The 26,625-nt window shown below is 39.0% G+C and overlaps 1 protein-coding gene across 8 annotated transcripts in view; it reads left to right on the top strand.

Annotated features, from left to right (window-relative positions):
• Nucleotides 1-1,168: 1,168 nt before the first annotated feature.
• FIGN (fidgetin, microtubule severing factor) overlaps nucleotides 1,169-26,625 on the top strand; it is a 104,459-nt gene continuing 79,002 nt past the window's right edge. For 4 of the 8 annotated variants that reach the window (XM_072874577.1, XM_072874578.1, XM_072874579.1 and 1 more), the window contains exons 1-2: nucleotides 1,317-1,453; nucleotides 2,214-2,383. In XM_072874577.1, coding sequence (XP_072730678.1) covers nucleotides 2,359-2,383 — 25 coding nt within the window. In that variant the 5' untranslated portion in view covers nucleotides 1,317-1,453; nucleotides 2,214-2,358. Of the gene's footprint in view, nucleotides 1,454-2,213; nucleotides 2,384-3,689; nucleotides 3,823-26,625 lie in introns of those variants that run through there. The other 4 variants (XR_012044363.1, XM_072874576.1, XM_072874582.1 and 1 more) reach the window with 4 other exon arrangements.

Below are 26,625 nucleotides of genomic sequence, written 5' to 3'. Positions count from 1 at the left end.
GGAAGTGAAATCACTCCAGGAGCACCCTAAGCCAGAGCCGAGGAACAGCATCTAAGACAGCATGGCTTCTTCCCTGTTAGAAGAGAAGGTAGAAATGCTCTGATAGTCCCAGCAGGTACAAAACCAGGAACGTAGGTCTGTCTCGTGGGAAGCCCTCACTCCCCTTTCCATAGCTGCGGTAACAGGGAGGTGGGCGCAGAGACGCGCGCAGGGACGGTGTGGAGGGAGCAGGGTGCCCATGTGCGCCGGGCACCACGGCGGGTCGGCCACGCCGGAGAGAGACAGAGGAAGGCCCGTTTGCGAGAGACAGCACAACCGGTGTATGAGAGGGAGGGCCCAATTTGTGCAGTGTGGCCACTTTACGCCTTCCCTGCCAGCATAAAGAGGCTGTAAAGCCCGTCTAACAGCCCCCCGGGGAATCCCTCTTATGCAAGGGGAGTCCCCGGCAGCTGTGGGCCGGGGTAGCTGGCTCCCTGCCATCCCCCGCCGAGCCGGGGCTGGGGAAGTGCGGGCAGAGGGAGGTGTGGCTGCCGGGGCCCCTCAGCCATTGCCGGCTACCGGGAATGCCTCGCCGCGGCTGCTAGCAGCCGGGCTCCGGCGGGCAGCGGCTGGGGCTCCCCGGCAGCAGCGCGGGGACGGGGCACGTCTGCGCGGCGCTGGCCGCCGCCCGGGCCGGGACGAGCCCGCCGGCGCGCGGGGCACTTCCACCCCGGCCATTTTCCTCAGGCGGGAGGCGGTGGCGGCCAGCGAGCCCCGACACCGGCCGCCCGGGGACGCGGCGCAGAAGCCGGCCGGCGAGGGCAGCCGCGCAGGCCGCCGCTGGCCGAACCGGGACGCTCGCCGGCCCCAGGCGGGGAGGCGCGGGGCGGCCGCGGCGCAGCGGGGGCGGCCGCGGCGGAGCGCGCAACCTCCGCCGCCGGCTCCCCGCCCGCCTGCCCCGCGGCCGCGGGCCGCCGCTAGGCCCCGGCCCTCCCCACCCCCCCCCCCCGCCGCGCCGCGGAGCGCCGCCGCGCCCGGGGACAGCCCCGCCGCCGAGGGAGCCCGCTGCCCCCGTCCCGCCGCCCCGGGGAGCGGCAGCGGGGCCGCGGCGCGGCCGCCCCGCCGTCCCCCGCGGGAAGCGGCGGCCCCGGCGCGCAGGGCCGCGGAGCGCCCCCGCCCCCCGCGCCGCTCCCCCTTTGAAAACTGATCTTTGGCTCTTCGCGTGAAAGTGATTTGAATTTGGCTCGGCGGCGCTCTGCGCAGGCGTCCAGCTGCTGGCATGCTGGCTCCTTGCAAAGCAGCTGTTTTGGGTTTGAAATTCCAACATGGCAGAGGCTGCAGTCAGTCTTCCCTTCAAAAACTTGGAATGATTTCAAATCATAGGCACCTTCACTTAACCCGAGCCCCCATTCATCAGCAAACACATCGGATCGATGCTACTCTAACCTATCGGGTTCTCGTACCAAATCTCCAGGTAAGAGGATCTTTTTTTCCCCCCCCTGGTCTTCCTACCATCGTTTTAAATTTTATTTAATCTTAAAGCTCTCCGAGCCTGCCGCGTATTTTTTTAATCTCCCGCTCGTGCCCTAAATATTTTGCCTAATTCGCAGTCGTTTTCTGATACTAAACACTCCGGTCTGCTTTCCTAATCGTAGTCTGGAAAGTACAGATATACAATCGCAGTGCATGGTTTTTCCTCCTTGATCATTGCCAACAATAGTAGGCAGATTAAGAGTTCGCGATTGCAAGCTCCCTCCCCACCTCCTCCTCCTCCTAATTGGATTTATTTTTAAGTTGCATTGAAAATCATAAACTGCAGGTAACGCGGGGCTGGACTTTGAGGCAACTAACTTCTGAGCAAATAAGTGCAAATAAGAATCTCGCAAAACAAAAGTTAGGTTTAAATTGCTGTCTCTTGGCTGGGGGGGAGCACGAATATGTCAGAGGAGCTGTTGCAGTAAAATGTAAGCACATCATCTTGGAGGGGGTACAGCATGGTGGGCGTATTGTTGGCTCGGAAGGGAGAGAAAGATGTATAATTTAATGGTATATACAATCCACTGATCCTATTACTATCCTCCCTGGAGCTCTTGTTAGTTTCAATGGGAGTGAGTGAAATTGACATGGACTTGCATTCCTGGTCATGTGCTTTTTTTCCCCCTTTCTTTCTTCTCTTGTGATCTGAGATCCCCTTTTTGTTGATGTTGCTTTCCCACTTAATTATATGCATGTAGGTTAAATGAATACCTGACGAAAGGGCCCACGTTTCAAGGCAGTGACATTTGATAGCTGAGAGGAAAAGTGGCTTTAATGAAAAGCAACCTTTGGAATTCCTGCTTGTGAAAAATCCAATTCAGCTTTTTGTGCTGCCAGCAAGAAATGATCAGTAGCACCAGTGTTTATGGTATGTCCGTTTTGGGATCTACTTCCTTTGCATCTAAATAGCAAAGACAAATTTAAATAGCATGATAACGCACCGAGGACTCTGCATGCAAATATTTTGTAATGAATACCTAATGTTTAATAGTATATTTTCACTTGTCTATATGTAAGCATTTTTTTTCTCTTGCTATCATTTGTTTATCATTTCTGCTTCGATTATAGCATTAGTTTTGTCCGTTGTATCGATCTCAGTTGTAAAACCTAAAGTTGCATGTTACTAGCAGTGCACTATATACACCACTGAACTCCAGTGGTATGTAAATTACTAAAACTCGGTGACTGGAGAAGGGGAAAATGCGTAGCAATGCATATATACACCTATACATCTACGTACTCATACATACATGCCTAAAATGCATCTTTTCCTTTTGCAAACTAATAATTTTTGAGTATTTATTTGAACTCCAGCTGCTTTTCCCTCTCTTACTTTCAGTGTAATCATCTGCTAGAGGTTTTAACTGATGTGGGGTGGGGGAATGCTTTGCATGTAAACAAACAAAATTACTGTTGTGGCCGAATATTTAATACTATTTAATAAGTGGTATTTTATGCTCAGTTTACAAGTGTCTGGTTCCCACTGCTCTGTTCTCAATGTGTAACAGAATGAAATAATCAGGTGCTGAAACTGGCTTCATTTTAACGCTCACCCTCCAGCCCCCCACGCCGCCCCCTCCTCCAAAAAAGTCAGATAAAATGGAGCATGGGGAATTTCAACAGATCTCCTTGTGGTGCAGTAGATGCACCTCTAGGTATGCAGTTAAGACTAAGGAACTAACAACAGAAGCGTCTAGTAGTCTGTTTTGTGCAACCAAAAAGGGGGTACGTTCACTTTTAATTGCGTGTGGTAGCAACAAATAAGGATGGAGAGAGACCCTAGGAGAGAGAGAGAGAGTGCGCGCGTGTGTGTGTGTGCGTGTGTGTGTTTGGGATAAGGGGGAGGTCTGGCATGTGTGGCTGATGATCTCTCGTAATAACATATCTGAATGCAAGGAAGAAATTGAGAGAGCAGTTGCACAATGTACACTCCTATTTTGGTGCTGTAGGTGACTATATTGCTAAACATATCCTGGGTGCTATATGATGGGAATGATCTGACTGCATTTTGCATCTAGAACTTGTTGACTTTGAAGCGATCAATAAGGCGACTGTTTATTTTAGATGCACATAATTTGCCCTGAGAAATGTTTTAAGGAGGAGAGCGAGCGAGTGAGAGCGGAACATTTTTTTTTCTTTTTTTTTCTTTTTTTTTTTTTTTTTTTTTTTCCTAGAGCTGTTGGAGCGAATGTGATTGCCAGATGGGAGATTTCCCTCTGTGATGTTAAAGCTGTAATATATATTCAGAGCAGATTGGACTGCTGCTTGTGATGAGGAGGATATTACATTTATAAATTTTAAATCGGGAATCGGACAGTATGCTGAGAGCTGAAATTGGATGGTGTGGACGGTTTGGACTGTTAAATGCAATTCCCAGATAATAATAATAATTATAGCAGCAGTAATATATATGTATAATAAACATGATACTATTAGGCAGCTATATATATTCTATGGCACTTAGGTATACATTTCCAAATATGATTTCTCCTCTTTTCCCCCCTTCCCTAAAATGTTAGGGGTTGGAGGTGGTTGGGAGGGGGGGTTAAAAACCCACTGTTAGGAGAAATCAAGCATAATCAGGTTCCTGTTTGAGGAAAAGTTTTGCTCCAATTCTTGTTGTGGATGCACCTCTTTCTGAGTTTTTGTTTTGCCCATGTATGTGGCCTGACAGTGCCACAATCCTGAAAGGCTGGAAAGTGGGAACTAGTCACACTCGAGCAGCTCTGCTGTTGCAAATTAAAAGTGTGTTGTGGTCAGGAAATGAAAGCTACAATGTCTCTTTTGAACAAGTCGTTTATCAAGAGAAACATCTATCAAGCAGTGACTTGTCACATTGATCCTCTAAAAGTTAGGTCCGAAGTGGAAGCTGCTTTGATGTTTTTGATCCCAAATTTATAAAATTGAAAAAGCTGAAGAGAGTAGGACCGATTTGCACTTAAAAATGACTCTGCTCTGGGCGTGACAAAATCATCAAGTATCTGTGATACAGAGCTGGTAAACCAAGGAGGTATCGGATCTTCTGCCTAATTTTTATTTTCATGTTGAAACTTTAGCTTTGCCACACAGGCATGTCTTTTCATACTTTTAAAGATCTTCTCTGTATGCCCGTGCATTATTTCATCGGGGGTATTTTCTTGCTTAGGAATACATCTGTTGCTTCCAAATTGAACCTTTTTCCGTGGTTTTTGTGATGGTATTTATAGAGTTCAGCTTGAGAAGGCAATTTCGGGGTTTTTTTCCTCTCATCTCAGTCTTGTTTCTTCTTCTGTATTTGTAATCTCAGTTTCCACCTCTCCTCCCCGTGAAGCAAAGTTTCTTTTACTGCCAAAGTAATGTTTATTGCAAGTAAGGTACATTTGAAGATCTATGTTTGCACAGCTTAAAACATGTTAAGAGTCCTGTTAAGTGTGTCTTCCCCTTCTCATCCTCTTTTTGTTTCCATTTTTGACATATGAACCACACTTTCATTCTCAACAGAAGCAGTGTATTTCAAATTGAATATAAAGTTGAGGTTTCACGTACAAAAAAACTCAAAAACCAAAACAAAGTCTGAACTGATCTTTTATCTCTACTTATCTTCAACCATTCAAATAGTTTAGCAACTTTTCTAAAAAGTTTTTCATTTTGCATGAAGTTTGTGTTTGGATTAGCAAGGAAACCCCTTCAATGAAAGAGGGGTTTGGTGTTTGTTTGTTGTTGGGTTTTTGTTTTCTTTTCTTTTTGGCTAAGGCATGAGCAAAATCTTCCTTAAAGCAGGATGCTTTGACTTCTTTTCTTCAGTGTCATAAATGAGACTAATACTGCTTATGGATGCTTGATAGAGACCCATTTGCAAATAGGCAGCAAACAGCAGCGTGGTGGGAGTTTTGGTGAGTGTTATACTTGCTAATTAATCATGTTTGAAACGAAGGAATCATAGCATGGTAATAAAGGCTCATTGTTGTTTGATGTTTGCAACAGGATGTGACTCCTACACGAATCTGGGGGGTTTGGTTTTTTTGTTGTTATTTCCCCCCCCTTCATAATAAGATACCTTCAGTACTCGATGAAATTGTTTTTATTTTATTGCAACACCTGTGAAAGCACAGGGATGTTTGCTTCTCTTATTCTAGCAGTATTTTAGAAATACGAAGATTGTATTGTTATTGATATCTTCATCATACAGTTCATGGGAAAAAATGATAGTCTTATGTCATTAGCTGTTCTTTAAGACTTTTTTTGTTTAAGCAGAGCCAAAAATTCTTCTGCCCTTTTTTTTTTTAATATAAAAAGCCTACTACTCTTTTTCTTACAATTGATAAAATGGCACTTCATGAACTTTTGTGCCCTACTTGCTTAAGCATGTGTAGTAAGGGATAGCAACTAATAATGTATTTCAGAATAGTTTGTGTAGTAGCCCTTTAAAAATTAAACTGTAAAACACTCGGATGGTGCTTTTGTTTCCTTGTTTTGGTTTTTAATATGGCTCTTATCAGATGTGTCATCTTTAGGTTTTATTGTTCACCTTTCAATTAATAACTACTATATACGGTGGAGAGAGATGTGATAATCTCTTTCAGACTGCAAAGCTTTAGTTTCCAAAATTAATTAATTTATTAAGGCTATTTTATGCTGCATGAACAAGGTTTGAAATCTGCTTTTGTTTAGAAGGTCTCCTCCTTTTTTAAAATATAATTCCTAGAGGAAAATGATTCTGTACGGTTCCTGTCAATACGTTTTTTCAATGAATGCATACAAGAAGCCTTGAATATAATGACTGATCTTCCTGTAGTCTTAATCATCAATTAATAGGCTTATCTGCTTGTTAGGAGTGGGTTTAATGGTACAGAATCAGCATGAGATCTGTGTATATGAAACATTTGTATGTTGTTTATAACAGACTGAGTTTTGATCTAGCATCCCCAGATCTAATAATAGAAATATTTGGCTCTTTGCCTTCAATCAATATATCCCTTAAGAGAACAAACTTCACATAATACTTTCATAAAGTGCCAGATGTATTGATACCGAGTTGATAAATTTAATTACTGGGGTTTTACATTGATTCATTGATCTTATGATTGGAGGAAATTGTTCTGCAGACATTTCTGAAATATTGAAGAATATTGTAGGTCAATAAAGCTTGATTAATTGATCAATCAGCACTTTTTTCTTCTCCTGAGTCATTGATAAGAAAAGGCATAAAAATAACTATAAAAAGAATTTGGGACAAACCAATTAGAAATTCTCATGTGTTATTAACAGAGCAGATGAGAAGCAAAGCACTATGCATGTGGAAAAAAAAAATCAACTTTGAAGTGGAATTGTGCATATGGGGCCCAATCCTTAGCTGGTATAAAATAGTTAAGCTTTAAAGAGCTGCAGTAATTTACAGCTCCCAGAATCTAGCCCACTGTGGCTTTTTTTTTTCGGTGTTTTTTTCTTTTTTTTTCCTTTTTTTTTTTTTAGTACCATTCTTTGGCTTATTGGAAGGTGTTTTAAATCAGATATTATGGCTACCAAAATATATGGAATTTTAGATAAGCATCTGATCCAAAATGAACAGTATAGCTATAAAAGTAATTTGAAGAGCTGTAAATTCAGGATTGCGTATCCCTGATATTGTTGCAGAGTATTAAACTCTCGCTGCTAGAGATGCTATCCTCTAAGTGAAAACTTATCTTCCTTATGGGAAAGATCACTTCAGGGAACTCTAGGCTGGGAAAAGGCCTGGAGGTTTTTTTGTTGCTAAAATAATAACAAAAAATTTCCAATCCATAGAATTAGTTATAGGGATATTTTCCAGGTGAAAAACCTTACTGGAGTACTTGGCTCAATTTCTGTGAGGCATGTGACCTTTTCACCCTATGTCAATGATATTTTTATAGAGTGTGTGAGAAATGCGAGCATAAAGAAAATTCCTTAAGATCATGCAATTTTTTTTCTTAAAAAAATAAAAAGAAGAAAAAAAATCTCTGAATCTCAAAGCATCATATACATCTCCCTTAGTGAAACTGTATTCCTTTAAAGGATGATAGCTAATACAGAAGAACAGAGAAAATCCACTTGCAATATGTTGCCATAGGTTCGACAAATACAATCTTATCCTTCAAGGAGCAGAGAGTCCTAGACTGTAATGGAGGTCAAAGGAAATCTAAGGCTTTCAGTCCTTTAATAATTGTACCTGCCACCCCCTGATCAGCATATTAAAGAGAATGCATGTATATGTGTTCCGTTTCTTAGAAGATAATTTGTATTTGCAGCAACCTACTAAATACAAGTGGACTTCACTACTATTGCTTCTAAATACCTGTTGATGCTGGTCTCACTGTGTGACAAGTGAGAGTAAAACAGAAAGAGAAATAATTGGTCAATCTTGGTTACCGAAGTATTGAGAAACTGGGGGGGAGATTGAGCTTTGACAGGTCAGTTTGAGAATGCGAAGAATACTAGAAAGCGTAATCTGCAGAAAGCAGATCTGATTAAGAGCATACAGAGTTGTCTGCAGTGATGAAAATGCGGAGCCTATGCTTCCCTTTTGCTGACTTATATTGCTACGAGGTATTGGCACACACAGTATGGTAATAACAATATTGTATGTCTGTTCCTATAGTGCTAGTAACGGTACCTGTCAAACATATCATAATACTGAACTATGTTTAATCATATAAGCAACACTCCTCACTACAATGGCTATTGTATTTGTACAATAGAAAGAACAGCTATGCATTATTATATTTAAATAATGGAATAAAACTTTGTTCTTTAAACTGTTTTTCTGCATGTGGAAAAAAGTTTCATCTGTCTCAGCTATAATTAAAAATAATGCAACTACACATGACTGTCATGTCACTGGCTGATTTTTTTAAATTTTTTTTTATAATAGTCTGTTAAGTGTGGTCTGATGTGCCATGAAACACTGAAATAAAAATTACCAGTCATATTATTTAAATGTTACTGAGAAACTATTTTCTCAGTTCTTTTAAAGTATAGTGCAGCTACTGCTAGTATGTTGTTGTTAAATTTCAAATATCCTGAAAGTGATGTGGAGAAAAATGCCGAGATTATTTTGATGCAATAGTAAACTTTGGTGATGCAAGTCCGTTTTTGCTCCAGGTTCCTTGAAATCATGTCTTGCTTGGACTTTTTGTTATCTGTTTTTAACCCTTTCGTATTCTATTTTAATGTGTCATGTACTCTTTGTTAAAACATATGGTTCATTTTCTGTGTATGAATTGCTCAATGCATGAAGATGTATGCCACAATTTATTTTGTGTGATATTTCTGAATGTGTGCATGTATCAAGCTAGTTATAGATTGGTGATGATAAATTGGTTTCAGTAATCTGTATCTTATTTGCATTCATACTCTAGCAGTAAGAGCATACTGTGGTCAAACTTCATGATCTAAGATAGCTGTCTCACATCTAATTAAACAGGGTCTGAATGAATGATTCTCCAGTATGGGTCATAATTAAACTTTTTGTTTCTCATCTTCAGTGTGATAAAATAGTTAAGGGACACATTAATGCATGTTTGTGTAACTCCTGCTAATCTGAATGGAATTTGAAAATGAATATTGAGAAGAGATGGGATAAGGGGCTGGACCTGGTGGGTTACAGGAGTTTGTGTCAGGAAGGTATCTTCACGCTCTCATTCAAGGGGTTTTTTTGCCTGATTTAGAACAACTGCTGTTTGCCTTTTAATGTGTTGGAAATAACATCCCTATTTTCCTCTGAGAGGTTTTTCCCCTTCTGTCTCCTCCCTTCTAGCATACAAGCAAGTAATTAATAAAAAAGCATTTATACAGTGAGCTTGAATTAACACTTAATAAAACTATGAGAACTGTACTGTTGCAAAGATATTCCTAGACAGTACAACAGATGTTACTTTGTGTACATTTCTTCTGGAGAAGAAATTCTTCTTCTGGAGAAGAAATTCTTCTGGAGAAGAAATGAGGGGAAAAGCCAACAATTACTTTATATTACTGAGTGATAGCAGAGAGTGGATGAGAATGATAAAGTTATATGCAGAAATTATTAATCCCTGACAATAGTATCAATATTGACATTTAAAATATGAACTGATAGCCCTGCTATACAAACTTCTGTGACAGCTGTGCTTTTAGATGAAAAGTAGCTATTTATATACCTTACAGCTCAGTGTGGTCATGTTGAAAGTATGAACTTACTCATCATAGATTCTGAGAAAGTGCAGTTAGCGTCCTCTGTCTTCTTTAGACCTCTCTGATTACTTCAGCCTCCTGTGTTGACACAGAGAAAGAAACAGCTAGATTCTATGCTGGAAGAATAAGGTTTGCAAGCACTGACTGATATAAGGTATCCCATTGTGATAGCTAAACCAAATTTAAAAAAATCAAGCATCCTTTTCAAGTAAAACTTGAGAAACATAGAAAGGAACAGCAAAGATGTATCTGAACACACTTGAAGGCGCACCATTTACTTTCAAAAGAGATCTTTCCCATCACTCGTGGATAGCTCCACCATGAAGAGCGATATCAAAAGATCTCAGAAAAGTAACTATTCTTTTATGTCTTTGGGAACTGAGATGCTTACAAGATTGTTTCTGAGAAGGAAAAGAATTGATCCTATTTTCAGTCCCTTGTTGTTGGCATTTGTGGACCGCATCACTATATACGGTATTGTAGAAATCCACTGTTGGTATATGAATACAGTTCTGTTTCCTCTTGCAGCTCTAAAAAAATAGTGCAATGTTGCTGTATGCAAACTCAGTTTGGACAATGTGGTTTTATGAATCCTTTCTTGCACTCTATGAAAATGTTTATTTAAAATACATATGAAATTTGCTGAAGATCTTTAAACTTCATTGATAGGTCATCTGCATGATTAAAAGAGAGAAATTCAAATTTAAAATACCGTGTATTGGTTTTAATGAAAGCAATATAGGCCTAAAGTCACCTGTGATAACTTGTGAACTGGATATCCCCTTTCAGTCAGAAAATAGCTGGGTTTGAACTAGAAAGATTCAGTTATTTTTAATATGGAAGGAGACTAAATTTGCTAACTCTTCAGCTGAACATACACTTAATTTACAAAATTAAGTGGTTTTGTGTTTACTAGTGTTAGATCTGGAGCTTTTTATTAACTACATATCTACGCTGGTGCTGTATTGAACATACTATAAATAGGCAGGTACTCTATTTTAAAGATAGTAATTTTTCATGTCTTTATAGAATTTGTGATAATTCTTTATTTCTTACTCTTTGCCTTCAATAAAAGCTGAAACAAATATATTTTGGAAACTGTTCATGCAGCAATGAACCTTTTTTAATCATTGATTTTCAGTTTGTTCTTTGACTTTCATTAATTTCATTTCATACTCCTGTCCTGTGTAGGCGTTCTTTATGCTACAACACTGGTGTATTTTTCCGCTTCCAGTTTAAAAACTTTAGCGCTAACATTAATTTAGCCGATACCATGGTAGTCCTATCGAGAAATTTAATCTATTATTCAGATTAATGTTAGTGTTGGTAGAGAGCTGAAGCTGAAAGTCAGTAAATCCTGTGTAACGAGGGGTATGCAGCACTTCTCGTTATTTGGGCCCTAGCATTTGTCAATGCAATAGTCATATCAAAGGCACACCTTAATATGCAGGGAACGTCTTTGTTGAGACACATAGTTAAGTAAGTTTGAGAAGCCTTTGTTTTAAGATTTTTCTTTTTTTTGTTTGTTTTTAAAGTTATATGTAGGTAAAATATATCTCATCATGTGCTTATAGAGACTGAATAGCCAGCGCCTTAATAAATGACATTTTTAAAGCTTTTGCTAGTTAGAAATGTTGGAGGAGTTATAATGTGATATTTCCTCCATCACCAAGCAGATTATCTGTATGGTACAGGATAACAGGCAAACTGACACTAGATTCATTTGGAGTAATAGTTTTCACCACTGATTAAGGAAAGATGTTTTGTTATTGAGTAATTAGCAAACACACTTCTTCCCCGCCTCCCCCTCCCAAGATGTCAGCTGTTTAGATATAGTAAAAGTCGTTGCTTTCATTCATGACAGGCACGTCGTTTTTAGCTAAAGTTACTGTTCCTTTCCGTGTCGGAGCTGCTACGACAGCTGCAGTTTGAGCTTGAAGGCTCTGAGTGGCTGAGATAACATCACGAATAGTATTGCATCTCAGCAAGTGCAATTCAGGTTTCCACTTTTGGGTGCTCTGTTATCAGAGGCGCCGAGTCCCTGCAATTTGTATTGACTTTGGATATGCAGGTGTGCAACAAATCTTAGAAGCAAGGTGATGGGTGCTATAAGGAATTTCCCCAGAAAATGGTAGGCATTAGCTTTACTTGTACTTCTTAAATGCTACAATCTCCCTCTTGAGGTATTAATGCTGCATGATAGCGTAAATAGGGCTTTTGATTTTTTCCTGGTGGTTGTAAGAACACATTTTAAATTCATCAGGACAAAAATACATGTGTTACGTAAAGGTATAACGAATGACTCATTTGTGATTTTGGATGAAGGAAACTTTGAACTCAGTTTATTACTGTGTAAATGTTTCAAGGAGCAGAATGCAGAGTAGATTGTTCTAAATGCAAAATCTCCCTTAGTTACCTTCTCCCTCCTCCTGATCCCCTTCTCCCTTCCCCCTCCCCCCCATGGCTTTTTTAAACAATTATGGGCATTGTGCTCCTTAATGGTGCATAGTTACTGTAAAGATAGATGTCCTCAAATAATGAGTTTCTAATAATAATCAGAGGGAGTTAGATTAAACTGGTTTTGTATAGAAATCCTACAGTGTGAAAAAGTACACCTAAAATCCTGAGATATATTTACAGGAGCTAAGCCTATTTACAGAGGACTAACCCAATTTTGTATCTGTGCATGTGAGCGGGGGGGGGGAAGTAGAGACGTATGTTTGTATGTGCCTACGTTTTTGTCCACCTGCTTTAAAGACTTCAGAAGAAGATTTGGGTTTTTAGTACAGATTTCTATTTTGCTTTCTGATAACAGAATATGTTTTAAAATCACAACATACTAATTAGCTTCTGTGTTTACACTGGAAAGCTCGCATCCCTTCAAATGACTTCTAGTGGTGCTCTTCTTCCTCTCTGTTGCTCCCCGCCCCCCCTTCTTTTTTCCCCTCTGAGAGGCTTATTACATTAGTTTGTTGCTTTCTTCCTTGTTCAAAAGTTCTGAAGGGAAGTAAATGGAAGTGCTAAGTACAGTAACAGATAATTGTTACTTTAAAGAATTGTCACTATATTAGCTAGGAAAAATATTTTTCCTAGCAGGTACTGGATCAGCAAGGCCATACAATAAACAGAGCAAACTGTTAACTTATGGTTTAGAAATACATATGCCATTTAAATGGAAACAAACCCCCAAATCTCCCACATACCTTTTGGGGTTTGGCAAACAAAAGCTCACTTGTACGCTCCAAATTCCCCTGGGCCTCAATTTGCAATACCATTATTTAAGCCTGGCTGATATAAACCCATTGCAGAGAAATAGAAGCTCTCCTTCCTGGCTTTTCAAAGCCGTTCTGTGCCCCCCTCTCTCTGCCTACCCACATCCCCCAGCCCCCCTGCCCCGTTCCCAGCCTCTCAGTCTTACCCTGCCACTGTTTTGTATACCCTCTTTTGTATTTGAAATATAGTAAATGTAGAAATACTACGCTTCTAAAACACAGAAAAGTGCCATTCTGCATGGTCTTACTGACATCTCTACCAACACACATGTAATTCTATCTTCTGCCTAAGATCAAGGCTATAATCACTTTAATATCTGTTGTGTCCTCTACCAGGTGACCTGCAGTCTTTCATTGTAAAGATAAGAGACTCTGATATAATAAGTTATTTCTTCTCTAAGTCTGATCTTATAGAAAATACTAACCATAAACTGAGGAGAAACTTGTGCCCGCTTAATATGCTCCCAGGGTGCCAGGCTCTCTGGATATCTGCTCATGGGTACAGTACTGGTATTGTCGGATGCTCAGCTGGAAGCTGTTCTGGGGCAAAACTGGGTTTGGGTGTAATCCCAGCAGCTAACAGTAAATACGGGAATCACTGTAGCTTGATGCAGCATTGAATACTACAACTGTATTTATTTTGCTGCTAATAAAATGGCAGTCTAGTTTGTCATTAAGAAGCTTGTCTTTTTCAATAGCAATTGAGGTGCAGTTTTGAGCTTTTGAGTTAGTACCTGTTAGTGGGAAGAGCTAAGAAACAGAAGAGCTCTGTTCCTGAATGTGGGCGGAAGGATGGTGAGTAATACATGCCTTGGCATGGCATCTGCCAGAAGCGTTTGTTGGTTTGATGTGTCGTCGTCGTCCCCCCCATCCCCCGGCTCTAGTTTTGAAAGGTGTAAGGTATTCTGATAAGCAGAGGAGAAAAAACAAAAGGGAAAAATACTTCCAAGCAAATCATTATAGCGTATCTTAATGACTGTGCTCTACACTTAGATTTAATTAGAAGACAACTGCACTGGAAAACTGGTCATTTTAGTCATAGTTAACAACTGGTTCTCTCCTACCCCCAGTCAGAACCGATTATATGCTGTGTTGTATAATGTAATTTCTACAATAAAATTAAGTATGAATAGGCATGATAGTATTGTGTAGTTGCAATAATGAGGCTTTCATTAATGATATTAATTTATCACTTAACTGTCCTTTTAGAGGTGAAAATAAGTATTTTCTTGTGGTGTTTCATTTTACTATATATACCAACCAGTATCAAATTGGGGTATTTTGTAAATATTTTAAGCAAAAGACTGTGACTGGATAGCTATTAATATGTTCATTATGTGGTAAAAAGGCAGTGAAAGAAGTGAAACCTTGTATATCCATGTTTCTTATAGGATAACTACTTTTAGGAGGGATTTCTTACTAGTGTACGGTTTCTAAAGTGTCATGAGCAGTTCAATGCTGGATTTCAGGCAAGCAAGTTTGTTTCCTAGTTAGCTGTAATAAGACTTACTTGCTGTCAGTAGTAAGATAATAAGGATAAAAATCATGTATGGTTTAAAAAAAAAATAAACTATCCATTTGCATTTATGCACCAAATTCCACTTGGTGATATGCTTGTTGGGCTGAGCTATTAAGTGCTCTGTGGGCTGTATTTCAACTAGTGTATGATTGACTAGGTATATTAGAGCTTTTTACCTCCTGCCAATGCAAAATTTGACCCCAGTTTTACCCTGAGATGTTTTTGCCTTTAAAAAGATCCACACTTTTATGACTACACAGGTGGGTGGTAAGAAAATTTATCGTTGTTATTTGTAGGGTGTGGCTCCATGTTAGAGTAAGAGTAACCTGAATCTGAACTGATGCTGAATAGATTTTATTTTTTTTATTTTGATTCCAAAGCCCAACTGTGGGAATTGATATATCATCTTAAAATTTCAACTCGACATTTTATGCACTGTGCCAAAGCACCAATGAGCTCATTAAGCGAAGACTTTTTCAATTATATCTTGTGTTTATGCATGTATTTATACTTGACAGAAATCCTTTAGGGGTTTTCTTTGCTGTATTAATACTTATAGTGTCTTGGAGTACGTAAAATACGCTTAAAAAAACCCCATAAGAGTAAGAGCACTGCTTACAGATCTAGTTCTGGTAGCTTCCTCTGTATTTTAGTAGCTGCTGAAAAGTTCCTTGGCCAGACATCCAGCCTCTAGAGGGCACGCCAACAACCTCCTCTGCCAGGCCCTCACCCGCACAACCACCTGCAGAAAGTGTCAACGCTGGCACCTACAGAGAGTCCCGTTTGTGTTGCATAATAAAATCTCTGTGTATATTCCTCGTTATTCCTGGAGTTTCGCTACAATGAGTGGTTTGCTTTCCTTTTCTTTTTTTAATCTGGGGGAAGGCATTTGTATTTGTTATGCTGTTTGCCCCCCCCCCCCCCCCAGTGGTGATCTTTATGAAAGTGAAGACTCAAATCCACTATGGTATAATCATGTGGCTCACTTACAGTTATTCCTTCACCTGGTAGAAATCTTTCTTTAGGTATACACTGCTCTTTACTGTAGTAAAGACTACAGAAGCCCGTGCACAGTATTTGAGACTTGCAAAATTAGGTACTAAAATTTATTATGTACTAAAATCTAGCTAATAAATAATTCAGGTGGGATTAAACCCAGTTAACCCTACTCCAGTCGCCTAGGTTCAATTGCTCGACCCTTTTCTCTTGTGAAATGCCGTATTACAATTTTTTGTTTTCCTATGGACTATTGTTACTAATGTTGATATTTACGTGAAGTCATAGTTGTTCTCCAGTTCAAATGTTTGACTAGGGTTGTCTACTCCAGTATATCATCATTAGAAATCAGAGGGTTTCCAATAATTCAAATGAATCTGATAGTCTGCTTCAAATTTTCCTTAGATCTATTGAAGTAGAACCAAAGAGCAAGTATTCTTGGATTTGGTACCATAAATTAAGACATGCTCCCATCCATAGTTTAGTTTTGGTCTAAGAATGTGAGTATGTTTAGGGAGAAATAGATATTTACGAAAATTTTGTTGCACAGAGTGTCATTAACCAAGTATAAAACCTTTCCTAAAAGTGTACTTGTTTAACTTGGGTACTTTCAGCTTGAGCATTTTTAATATTATTTTGACAGTTTGAATCGAAATGTGGTTGGAGCATGTACACTTTATAAGGAGGAAAAGTCTCCTGCTGATGACTTTAAGTCCTCTGTGTAGTTGAACAGATAGGCCTGTTACTCTGGGCAAACTTTGCTTTTTAATTGCATGAATACAGCATTTTAGCTACACATTTATTGTTGAGCCATGAAGCTTAACTGCATTGTTCAAGTTTCTACATTTCTGTACAACATAAGGAAAAACTGAGAAAGAATCCAGCAAAAGTTAAGGGGATTGGTTTTGTTTATTTTGTAGGTCACCTGGCCTATAATCAGGAGATCTATGCTCAGTTCCCACTTAGCTTTCCAACCTTTTCTTTAAAAGTAATTTAAAACAAAAATTGAAAAGCTGTTTGGTTTAAGAAGTGTATGGTATCTGCTTTACAGGTGATACTAGACCAAATTTTGTTGGGGGAATTTTACAACAACCCGTGACCAGTTTGGAAGATTTATTTAGTATGTTCCGAGGTTGATGCAACCCTGTATGCAAAGTTTTCCCTTGCCTCAAAGTGTCAAAGAGTTTTTGTCAGTCTAAGGATAATTACAGTTCATGGAGATGCAGGGGAAAAAAAATTTCCAGGACAGAGCACCATCTGTGAAAGTGCTAGGTCATACTTTTTATGTCTTGATCACCTGTGGCCAACGGATAGTTAACTTACTGGAGAAATAATGGTGACATTGCTTTGTGATTCATCTAATCCACTTTTTCCCAAGGGGCTGAGACAGTCACTAGTGTGTCACTTCAACCTTGGCATACACCCAGGTTGCAAACTTGTTCCTTCGTTCGGTGTTGTGCGTTGGAGCTGTGCAGTAAACTGCCCAACATAGAGAAACCTCAATAAAAAAGGACGTGTAACACCTGGAGGGCAGCACGGCTAACCCCTTTACAAACCTAATCTCTGCAGGGTTAGGGGTACTCTTAGAATAAGCTTTAGCTGTCATGGAAAAGGGTTGGAAATATAGTTAGGGTGTCTGGTCAGTCTTAAATAACCAAGTTTTTTGATGACAGAGTTGTTTACAGTCAGAGACTGTCCTCGCTGTTCTGCCTGGGAGAGAGTAATCTCTTTTTCCTAACTGCCAGTAGAGGATTGGTATCATCCAAGCATATCCCTTATCGTTGTCCTCCAAACTCCGATATTCTGGGCCTCTCTCTTCCACCCAGTCAAATGGGTGGCTTTTACAGCTTGTCCTGAAAGCCAGAAAAAATCAGGCTGTGTTGAAGTGAGTGGGGGGAAGCAAGTCCTAGAGCCAGAAACGTCCTTGTGAGGGACACGATGCCTGTGGTCCCTCCTTGGGTGCCAGTGGGGTGCCCACTGGAGGGCCTCTGCCCACATCACCTGTGGCATCATGGTGGCAGGCAGAGCTAACTGACTCTTGGATGGATCAAAATAGCAGGTACAAGTGAATACGTTGTGAATGTATTAATACAGTTTATAGGTTGTTTTTCTTTTTTAAAGTAGTTATGTGGGGAAAATAATTCAAAAATAATTGTAATGGGAAGTATGAAAGCACTAAGCCACTGAAACGTAAGCTGAATGGATGGTCTCTGATTTTTGTTGCTGGAAGGGTATGTGTCGTGTCTTTGGGCTGAATTTAGAAAAGTGTGAATTCTGTCCTTGCAGTGGAACATTGTACCTCGTAAACGTAGGAGAGGGGAGAAAAACGGCAAAGGATTTTTTTTTTCCTCCTGAACAAATGAAAGCAAGAGCAAAGCCATCTTCATTTTAGAATTCAGGCTCCAAATTTCTCCTTAAACCATTTTTAATAGAAACAGTAAGTTATAAATCATCTAAGCAATTACCTGAACATGGAAGGAGTGGGGCCCAGCCTGGATTTCAGCCCCAGATGTTTCTGCACTACAATAATGGCCCAGCCCAGATATTTACAGCTTAATTTCTGTTCATGTGCACTTGTCCATAAATGGTTCCTTTTCCATTTCCAGTTCAACAACTGAACCACTTATAGTAGAGAGTGATTTAAACTTGAATGATGGCAAAATGTGAATAGAGACAATTTACCTTTGGAAACTTTAAAGTCCATTTCCAATATTTAAAATGTAAGGTAAGTCTTGAACAGAGAATGATTGATCAGTAAGTGCCCCCTTTTAAATATTGTATTCTTTATTTTTTATCTATATATGTGTATAAAACCTGATTTTATACAAAGCTTTTTTTGCTTAGCTTTGCTGCAGTTTGAAGCAGAGACTTTTTTTTTCTCCCTTTAATGCTATGCCATCTAGCACTACTTGCATTGCAAGCCAGCGTCCCTAACCTCACTCCGCTCCCCATTCCTGTCCTCCTCACTGCTCCTCCCAACCAGCCCCATTGCTTGAAACTAAACAAATTGAAAATAATGATTGGTAACCATCTGTTGTGCTGAAATTCCACGTACAGCAGTTAACTCCATTTTACAAAACAACTTCAATCTAGTGAATTACAGTGCAGTTCTTGGTGGCAGCAGATAGCAACAAGCAGTTTCGAGTTCCTCTAGACAAAGCAGTTCGCATAGGGAGCATTATGCAGAGTCACTTGGTGGTGTTGGGGTGGTGGTGGGCATACGTTTGCCGTCAGACAGTTCGATGTAATGCATTTGAAACTAGAGAGAGTCTAACCACAGCCTAATTGCTTCATCTGATTAAAAAACAGGCTGGTCCATAAAACTGTGCAGACAGGAGATCTTGCAAATGTGCGCTCTTTGGTTTTCTGTTTCTGCGGCTGCAGCACAATGCGATGAGTAGCATGTTCGGCTTTCAGTCACTTTCATGTGACTTTTGGAGTGCCCAATGAAAAAAACCCTCAATTAAAAATTAGAGTGCATAGCTGGTCAAAGTGTGTTGAAGAACAACAATTATTCATAGAGTTTCTATTGAAGAAACTCTTTTATTGATGCAGAACTGTAACAAGAAGCATTCTAAATAGTGACGAACTGCCAAATAGCAGATATTCAAATAGTGACAGGCTATGATGTAATATTAAAATAGGTACCATTATCATCTATGTTTTTAACTCAATTTCAGTTATTTGAGTTTAGGTTTTGATCGTGTATAAAGAAAGTTGCTTAAAATGGGCAGTATATTGAGTTCAAAGGACCCATACAGTTCATAAATTCTCCGGTGTCTCCTGGATTTTTCATCAGGGAGACTTCCAATAAAAATGATCTATTTTAGAAATAATATTGTTTAGTAGGTTGAAATGTGGTGTAATAAAATTAGACCTTCAGTCTTCTAAAGTTACTACTTACATGGCACCCTTGGGATGGTAAAATGGCTGTATAAGCAGATGAATCAGACAGTTTCACTGATGGATACATTTGTCAGTCTCTGTTACAGATATAATATATTCTTATATCTGTAATCCTGACACTGTTACATCCAAATGAAATCAACATGAGGTTGTCATCTTTAAGCAAATATGTTAAGTGTTGTCTTTTGTGCTTTGGATTTGAAAGAAAGGGGCCCAAGGGAGCCAGCATCATGCAAATGGAACAAATCCCATTTCTTCTGAGCTGTGCTGTTTCCCCCTTCATGGCAGCTGGCTGTGTTATCTTTGTGTGTTTCTCTGAGTGCTGACAATTCTTTCAGTGATCTAAGTTAGGGCACATTAGAAAGTGGAAGCAGCTGTCTGTCGTTATACTGAGAGACGTGTTTGCTCTACTGCAAAGATGAAGGACCATGAATCCTTGACACACTCTCTCCCCCCTCCCCCTTTACTTTCCAACATGATCAACATTCAGACGCACAGATTGTCTGCTTGGACAGTTTTTTGTTCTGACTGACAGCATCTGGCATAGACAAATTTAAAAATACATAGCATGCCATGCTTGGAATTGGAACATCCCTTCTTTATTAATCTTCTCATTTAAACCATTCATTTACATTTCAAGAAAGGTTACAGCTTGATATGGTTGAAACATTTATTTTAAATGAATAACCTCCTAATGAAATACCTTGAATGAGCACCAAACAGTCAGTGTTCATTAAAAATTACACCTGATTAGTATGGCCTTGGAATTGTTGCAAAGACATAAGATTTCCCCATTGTCTCAATCCATAATAATAAAAAAAACCCCACCCAAACACAAAATGTTTAGCATGTGTGAGTGTGTGTAATTGTTTTTTTTCTACCACAGAGCTAAATGAAAATGGTGTTTTCACTTGCAACCCCCCATAATTTTCAAGAGTACCATGTTATAAAGCAGTTGCCTTTAAAATGCTATTTGTCTAATTAAATCTGGTTTTGCTGGAACAATACATTTGAAGGAAACACCTAAATAGTGTTTTGTTTTGTTTTATTCTGCTAAGACATTTATGATTTGAGAGACAAGATGCTTTATGATTTGATGTAATCTGAAATCCTATATATATTTTTTCTACTGAGAAGTATTCACATGTTTGTATACAATACTTTACTAGTAAAATAGAACTGAAATGGTAGACCACCCACTAAAATGTTTATGCACGTGCACATATGCACACGTACATTCTGTGCACTCTCATCTTCATGATTCAGGTTAGCAACACAGACATGCTTGTCTAGCATTTATGTAAAAATAATATGAAAATTGGCTGTACCAGTCAGAATATGGACTTTCAGTCCAGGAAGGGAGGAAGAAAAACCTCTTCTTGTACTAGGCATTTTAGACACTTTATATTACTGTGGATTGCAGCTTTAACTACTCGCAGTACAGAAAAAAAAAAAAATCTTCCAGAAGGGGGGGGAACGCCCAGTATTATAATAAAATAGAGGACTGTTCAAGTGCTTGGCAGTAAATATGTAAAACAAGTATCCTGGCTTATTTGGAGAGGAAAGAGATGCTGTAGCAGACAGGCTCAATTAACAATTGTAAGCAGGAGAGGACTTGTATTCCTTCGGTAAATGTAGGAGAGGTCATTTGCTTTAGGATAAATTCTGACAAATTTCAGATATAGACATAAAGGCTGGAAGAAATATGACAAAAGATTTTCAGTTGCACATCAAGCATTTTGTATTTGCAATGGCCATTTACATTTTTTCTCGGTGAATAGATTTCTTTTTTATTAATGTTTTCCTGAATAATATATTTTTAAATTAATTGACTGTGAAACAAGCATTTTGGGACAATAGGAATTTTAATACAGGCTTGAAGTATCATTTATGCTTTTTAAAAAATTCTCTTAGTAATGTCTAATCTATTTTTCTTTTTCTGGAGGAAGCACTAAGATGGTAAGTTTTCAGCACAGGTTTTACTATGCTAGTTATGTGTAATCATAAAAGTGAAATCAAATTTTATTTTAAATGAAATCACATTTTTTTCCCCCACAAACTGTTCCATTTATGTGATAAACTTCTGTTTTGATTTTTTTTTTTAAATGACTAGTTATAAAGGCTTGTACAGATATGCATCTGTAAGCAAACTGGGAATAGGTTAGAGAACACAATTCCCTGGTGTAAAAAGCAAGGTTTAGCAGTAATGCTTTTAATCTGGACTTGTAGAGGATTCGGGAGCATCCATAGATCTGCTTCAGTAATTACCATACCCCAAGTGGCACTGGAAGAGACATTTGCCTAAAAACTTGATGTCTTCATTACACTGTTTACATTTTAATTAGAAACATGAAAATTAGTGATTCATACGGACAACTATAGTTTAAGTGGGCTTGCTCACCATCCAATAAATCAGAGGGGAAACAAAAAGGAAGGGGGGGAAGGCAACCCCACAACCTGCATCTGCAAGCAACAAACCCTCTCAAACCTTACAGTTGTAATAAATAGTTTACTAGGAATCATTCATGGGAATAATGTGTCGGTATTAGAAGCTGGTTAAAATGTGTGTGTTATTTTATCAGAGATGAAATTTCCATGTGAATTAGCGACCGTAATTTTAAAGATAAAGCTACTTGCACGCAGTGCTACGTGTATGTGAATGATGTGCATATAGGGTATACGTATGTAGCCTCTGTGTATGCATATATATAAAATTGTAGCTGTATTAAGGAGGGCAATTGGTGCAGGAATATTTTGGCAGTGCTGAGCACCATGCACGGCTGCAGAGAAGCCAGTTTAGCCTGCTTCAGTATGCCTCCATAAATACATGTAAACATTTGTATAGCTGCACACAGAGATGTATATATGCAAACGCACAGGTGCACGCACAGAGACAAGTAAGGACACGTTGGTAATTTCCCCCGGAATTTTGCATGTACCTGTCAGCACCAGTGGCCTAAACCCACTCCATGCAGGAGTGATGGGGAGAAGCAGCGGTGCCTGTCAGTGTCCCTGCCTGAGTCAGCAGCATGTCCAGTGCCTGCGCCGGGCGACAGTCACTCATCCAGCCCTGCCTCCCCGGGGGCCGCCGGCCTGCTCTGCGCCGAGGAGGATGGATGACCCCTCTGGCTGGCACGCTCCGGATCCCGGATCGCACCGCATCGGTGTGCGAGTTCAAATCGCTACTCCTAAAGGCAGAGCTGGGATTCCAGCTAATGACTCAGAGATACAGAGGGTCAATGCACTGGTGATCTGGAGTACTGAGCCATCGCGCCAGCTTAGTTGTACTTTTTTTTTTTTTCCCCTCTCCCTCCATAACTCACTGTCTTACCCTCTGCGTTTCCACCCCCATTCCCTTATGATAAAATGATGATATGCAAAATTGCATTTCTTCTTCTAAGAATACTTTATGGGTCATATTCCTTCGGATTTCAGTTTGGTCCGCTCGATTTAAAAAAAAATGTTTTGCTTGGGGGGGCATGGGGGAATTGTTTTCTACACTATTAACTTCATGTTACGTTAGTTCCATATAGGCTGTTTTGGGCATTACGCAAATAATACGTGGATAACAAATTTCTTTGAATGAGTGAGCCTCAGTAGCAAGAAGTAAAAACTTGTTGGTTTAATATTAATGTCTTTTTCTTTAAGCAAAAATAAGGAAATTTCCTTCTCCCTTGCTTTTTAATGGATTTCTTTTTGATGGAATCCTTGAGATTTGTAGGATAATCTCTTTCCAGAATTCTCATTCTGCATTCTGTTATTTTCTTTATATATATATATATAAATTTACATATATATTTATAATTCTACCTGTGTACCTCACATTTTTAGACAGTACATGATATACATCAGAATAAGCATTTTATAAAGATATTTCACATTTGCCAATATGAATCGTATTTTTGTTCTTTCAGCATTCAAGTGGTATTTCTGAGCCAGAGAATAAGTATATCTTGGTATATCTTGTGGCTATTTTAATGCTTACTCTAAGTAAGTAACTCACTGTAAGTAAAAATAAACAATAGTGTCTCTTTTTTGCATTTGTTTTGATGTTAAAATAATGTTTCAGTTTATGTCAACCACTTTCATTTAATCTGAAGATTTGTTTTCCTTTTTCTTAATTTAAGTTTTTATCACAAGTTATTAGTATTGTCTCTAATTCCTGGTAATTTGGCAGCACTGCAATGAAGTAACTTGGGTGCACACTTTGTAGGGCGATTGACTTAGAGACAGTACTCTGTCTTCATTTGTTCTGGTTTTTCTTTCTTTTCTTTTTTTTTTTTTTTTTAAACCCGCCTTTTTGGGTCTAGGCTTGTTATAAATGTGACTAACCAGAACTGTCTACATCGGCAAAGACAGAAACATGCTGCTTGCTTGTACGTACTGCAAAATTCTAATAGTTTTGTGCTATCTGTTAAATTCAGTGTGCTTTTTGCATTGTGGCACGGAACAGTTGTGCTGTGAGGGAAGCTGGCTGCCTGCCAGCCATCGACTATGAAATCCCGGGTACCTGAGAGCTTATCAGTTCTTTTGCTTTGTAAAAGAAAAAGTGATGAAAATGTTGGTAAACTGCCATGAAGGTTTAAGGCTGCTGGAATAAGGAGCCGTGTAATCAGATTGGAAAATGGAGCTTGAGATTCTCTGCATGGGAAGCAGTCGCCTGTGGACCTACCGAGATGCTGTGCAAGTGCCCGAGCTGACCACTTTGTTAGCAAATCAGCTTGTTTGCTGCAGCAGCAGGGTGGAATAGGCTAGTCCTTGTGATGGTATGTAACACAAGTAATATCTCTTGCTTTGCACAATGTAATCAGCTTGCAATTAGCTCACTCTACATTAACCTTCTTGATATTTTTCCCTTTTGTAAGACTGTGCGCTTTAAACAATTAACTATAGAAAGTAATCCTTCAAGCAAATCAAAGCAATCCTTTAATTTTATCACCCTGCTGAAAAAGTATCAGGTGGTCAACTGGTCTTCATCAGCTGCTGGAAATTCTCAGGCTCACTGTAGCGTGGAGAGGTTCTTTAACCCATTCACATTTAGAAAAATGTCAAGATTTTCTATTTCTCACATAATATAATGCTGCATCATGAAGCCGCAATTGGAATTGTTTTAATGAAAAGCCTTGGGAGAGCCCTTTCCTATACAGACAGCTTTTACGCTTCTGTTTGTTTAGGCATTTCCATACACTACCTCTCAGAAAGCTTTGATGACACAGCCACTTGTACTCATAATTCCACTGCTTCACCTCCAGTGAACTTGATTCACTAAGGTTGGAGAGAACAAGGCTATCGTTGCTGATCTTGTGTGTTGCTTTTTAATCCTCTGAAATAAAAGCCAGATAATGGGAAAATTTGTGTGGTAGGCAAACTTCCTTTTAGGTAGGAGGGTAAAAGTTTTAATGCCATTTGTGGAAATGTGGAAGCTTGAAGTTTAGCTAAGGAAAATAAAACTTAATTCAAATTAAGAGTGCAGAACGTGATCTGCCTTGCTGCTATTTGAATGGCTTACCCACCCAAAAGTTCCTTTGTCTATTTGATAGTTTTGGGTTTTATTACAGGCTTGAATTTTCCAGAGTCATCCTGTAAAACATGTGATTATTTATACCTTGGTAATATAGTATAATAGGAATATGTCTGGTATTTCATGTAAAAGTTTGCTTCTGTTCAAATAATTGTTTGACATCCCTTGCTAATTTCTAAACTTAAATCACTCAACAGTTATGCTCACATGAATAGAGCAGTGAAATTAGCGACAAAAATGTTTACGAGTAATAATGCTGTGCATGAGCCTTATTCATATTACATTCATTATATGAAAATAAATAGTGTGGGTGATTTAAGGCTGTAATGAACAAAGTGATCTGAAACTTCTGTCCGGGTATTTTGTTTAGAAGACATTGGAGATGGTCAGCAGCTGCTTTGCTGCCCCCCACAAAAAGTCATTTCAGTCATTTCATTGAATTCCAGTAGATCAGAGCAATAAACTGAATTTATAATATGTGATCCGCTTTTACCAATGATATCTGTGAAAGCAGTATCGACTGGCTGTGTTAAAGTCATCTTTTATCTCTCTTTGTAGAATGTGAGCATGTTTTGAAAATACAAAGCCAGATCCTACTAATCACACTACGTTTATCGTATTTTAATGTTGCCTTTGGCTTAGTTTTAATATGTATAAAAATTCTGGAATTTATGTGCACATCTGTTTTCTGTGTGCCCCAATTTAAAAAAAAAAAAAGGCAAATAAATAAATAAATAACCTGCATACATCTTATGCTGCAAAGATCTACTTTATATTCTTTTAGAGGACAAACTCCATTAGATATGCACTTACTGTACATTGGATTGTAAATCTTACAATTTAATGGTAATTCAGTGAGCAGTTATTGCTTCTGTGGCCTTTTTTCTTTCTTTTTTGTCCCATCTCACTTGTGAAATAGGGTTACCCTTTACAAGTGTCACATCCATAGATTCATCTTTTGTACTCTATAGTTGTTCCTAGTGCATCATTCTAAGTGAAAAGAAAAATAGGAAGCCAAAGCTACAGGAGGGGCATTGGGGGAGGGTGTCTATACATAGAAATACAGCATATAGCAGCAGAAAGACCAAGGCAGTTTAGCATCAATCTAACAGATTAAAATTTTGCTGTAAAGGTACATTTTCTTTAACCTCATTCTCATTCGTTTTTCCATACCACTGTAGCTGGCGTTTGAATTCCCAGGAAGCAGAAATGGTGTCTTAATGATATGAGCCTTTTTGCCTTGCTTACACTGTTAATACTCTTATCCCTTTTCTGATATGAAATACTTTTTGTAGAAACAATATACACATTTGTAAAGAAATTATAAAAGGATTCTCCTTTTGAAGATAATGAGTTCTCTTCAGGAACTGCAGGTTACGTGGAACACAAATGAGCTCTAAGTGGAGGGATTTAAAGTCCTGCTACAGCATTTAATTTCTTGAGGAAAGGAGTTCAGTTCAAGGTTAGCCTGTTATTGTGGCACTGGCAACTACTTCTCTCATTCCTGTTCTTCTGCCAGCAGTACTGCACAAAAGGCAGTCATTTTTATTTAATACGTAGGGAGGTATTAATCACTGCAGTGTTTTCTCACAAAAATTTGTTTTATCAAATTCATTGTTTCACCACTCATGACAATAATAGGTGTTTAATTACTCAATAAGAGCAGTTTATAGATTCCATTTTTCCTGTTTGCTGGACAAATGGTATTGATTTTGTACTTTGATGCAACA

The sequence above is a fragment of the Ciconia boyciana genome, chromosome 10, assembly GCF_034638445.1.
Source record: "Ciconia boyciana chromosome 10, ASM3463844v1, whole genome shotgun sequence".
NCBI lineage: Eukaryota > Metazoa > Chordata > Aves > Ciconiiformes > Ciconiidae > Ciconia > Ciconia boyciana.
This window is presented reverse-complemented; position numbering and strand designations above follow the sequence as displayed.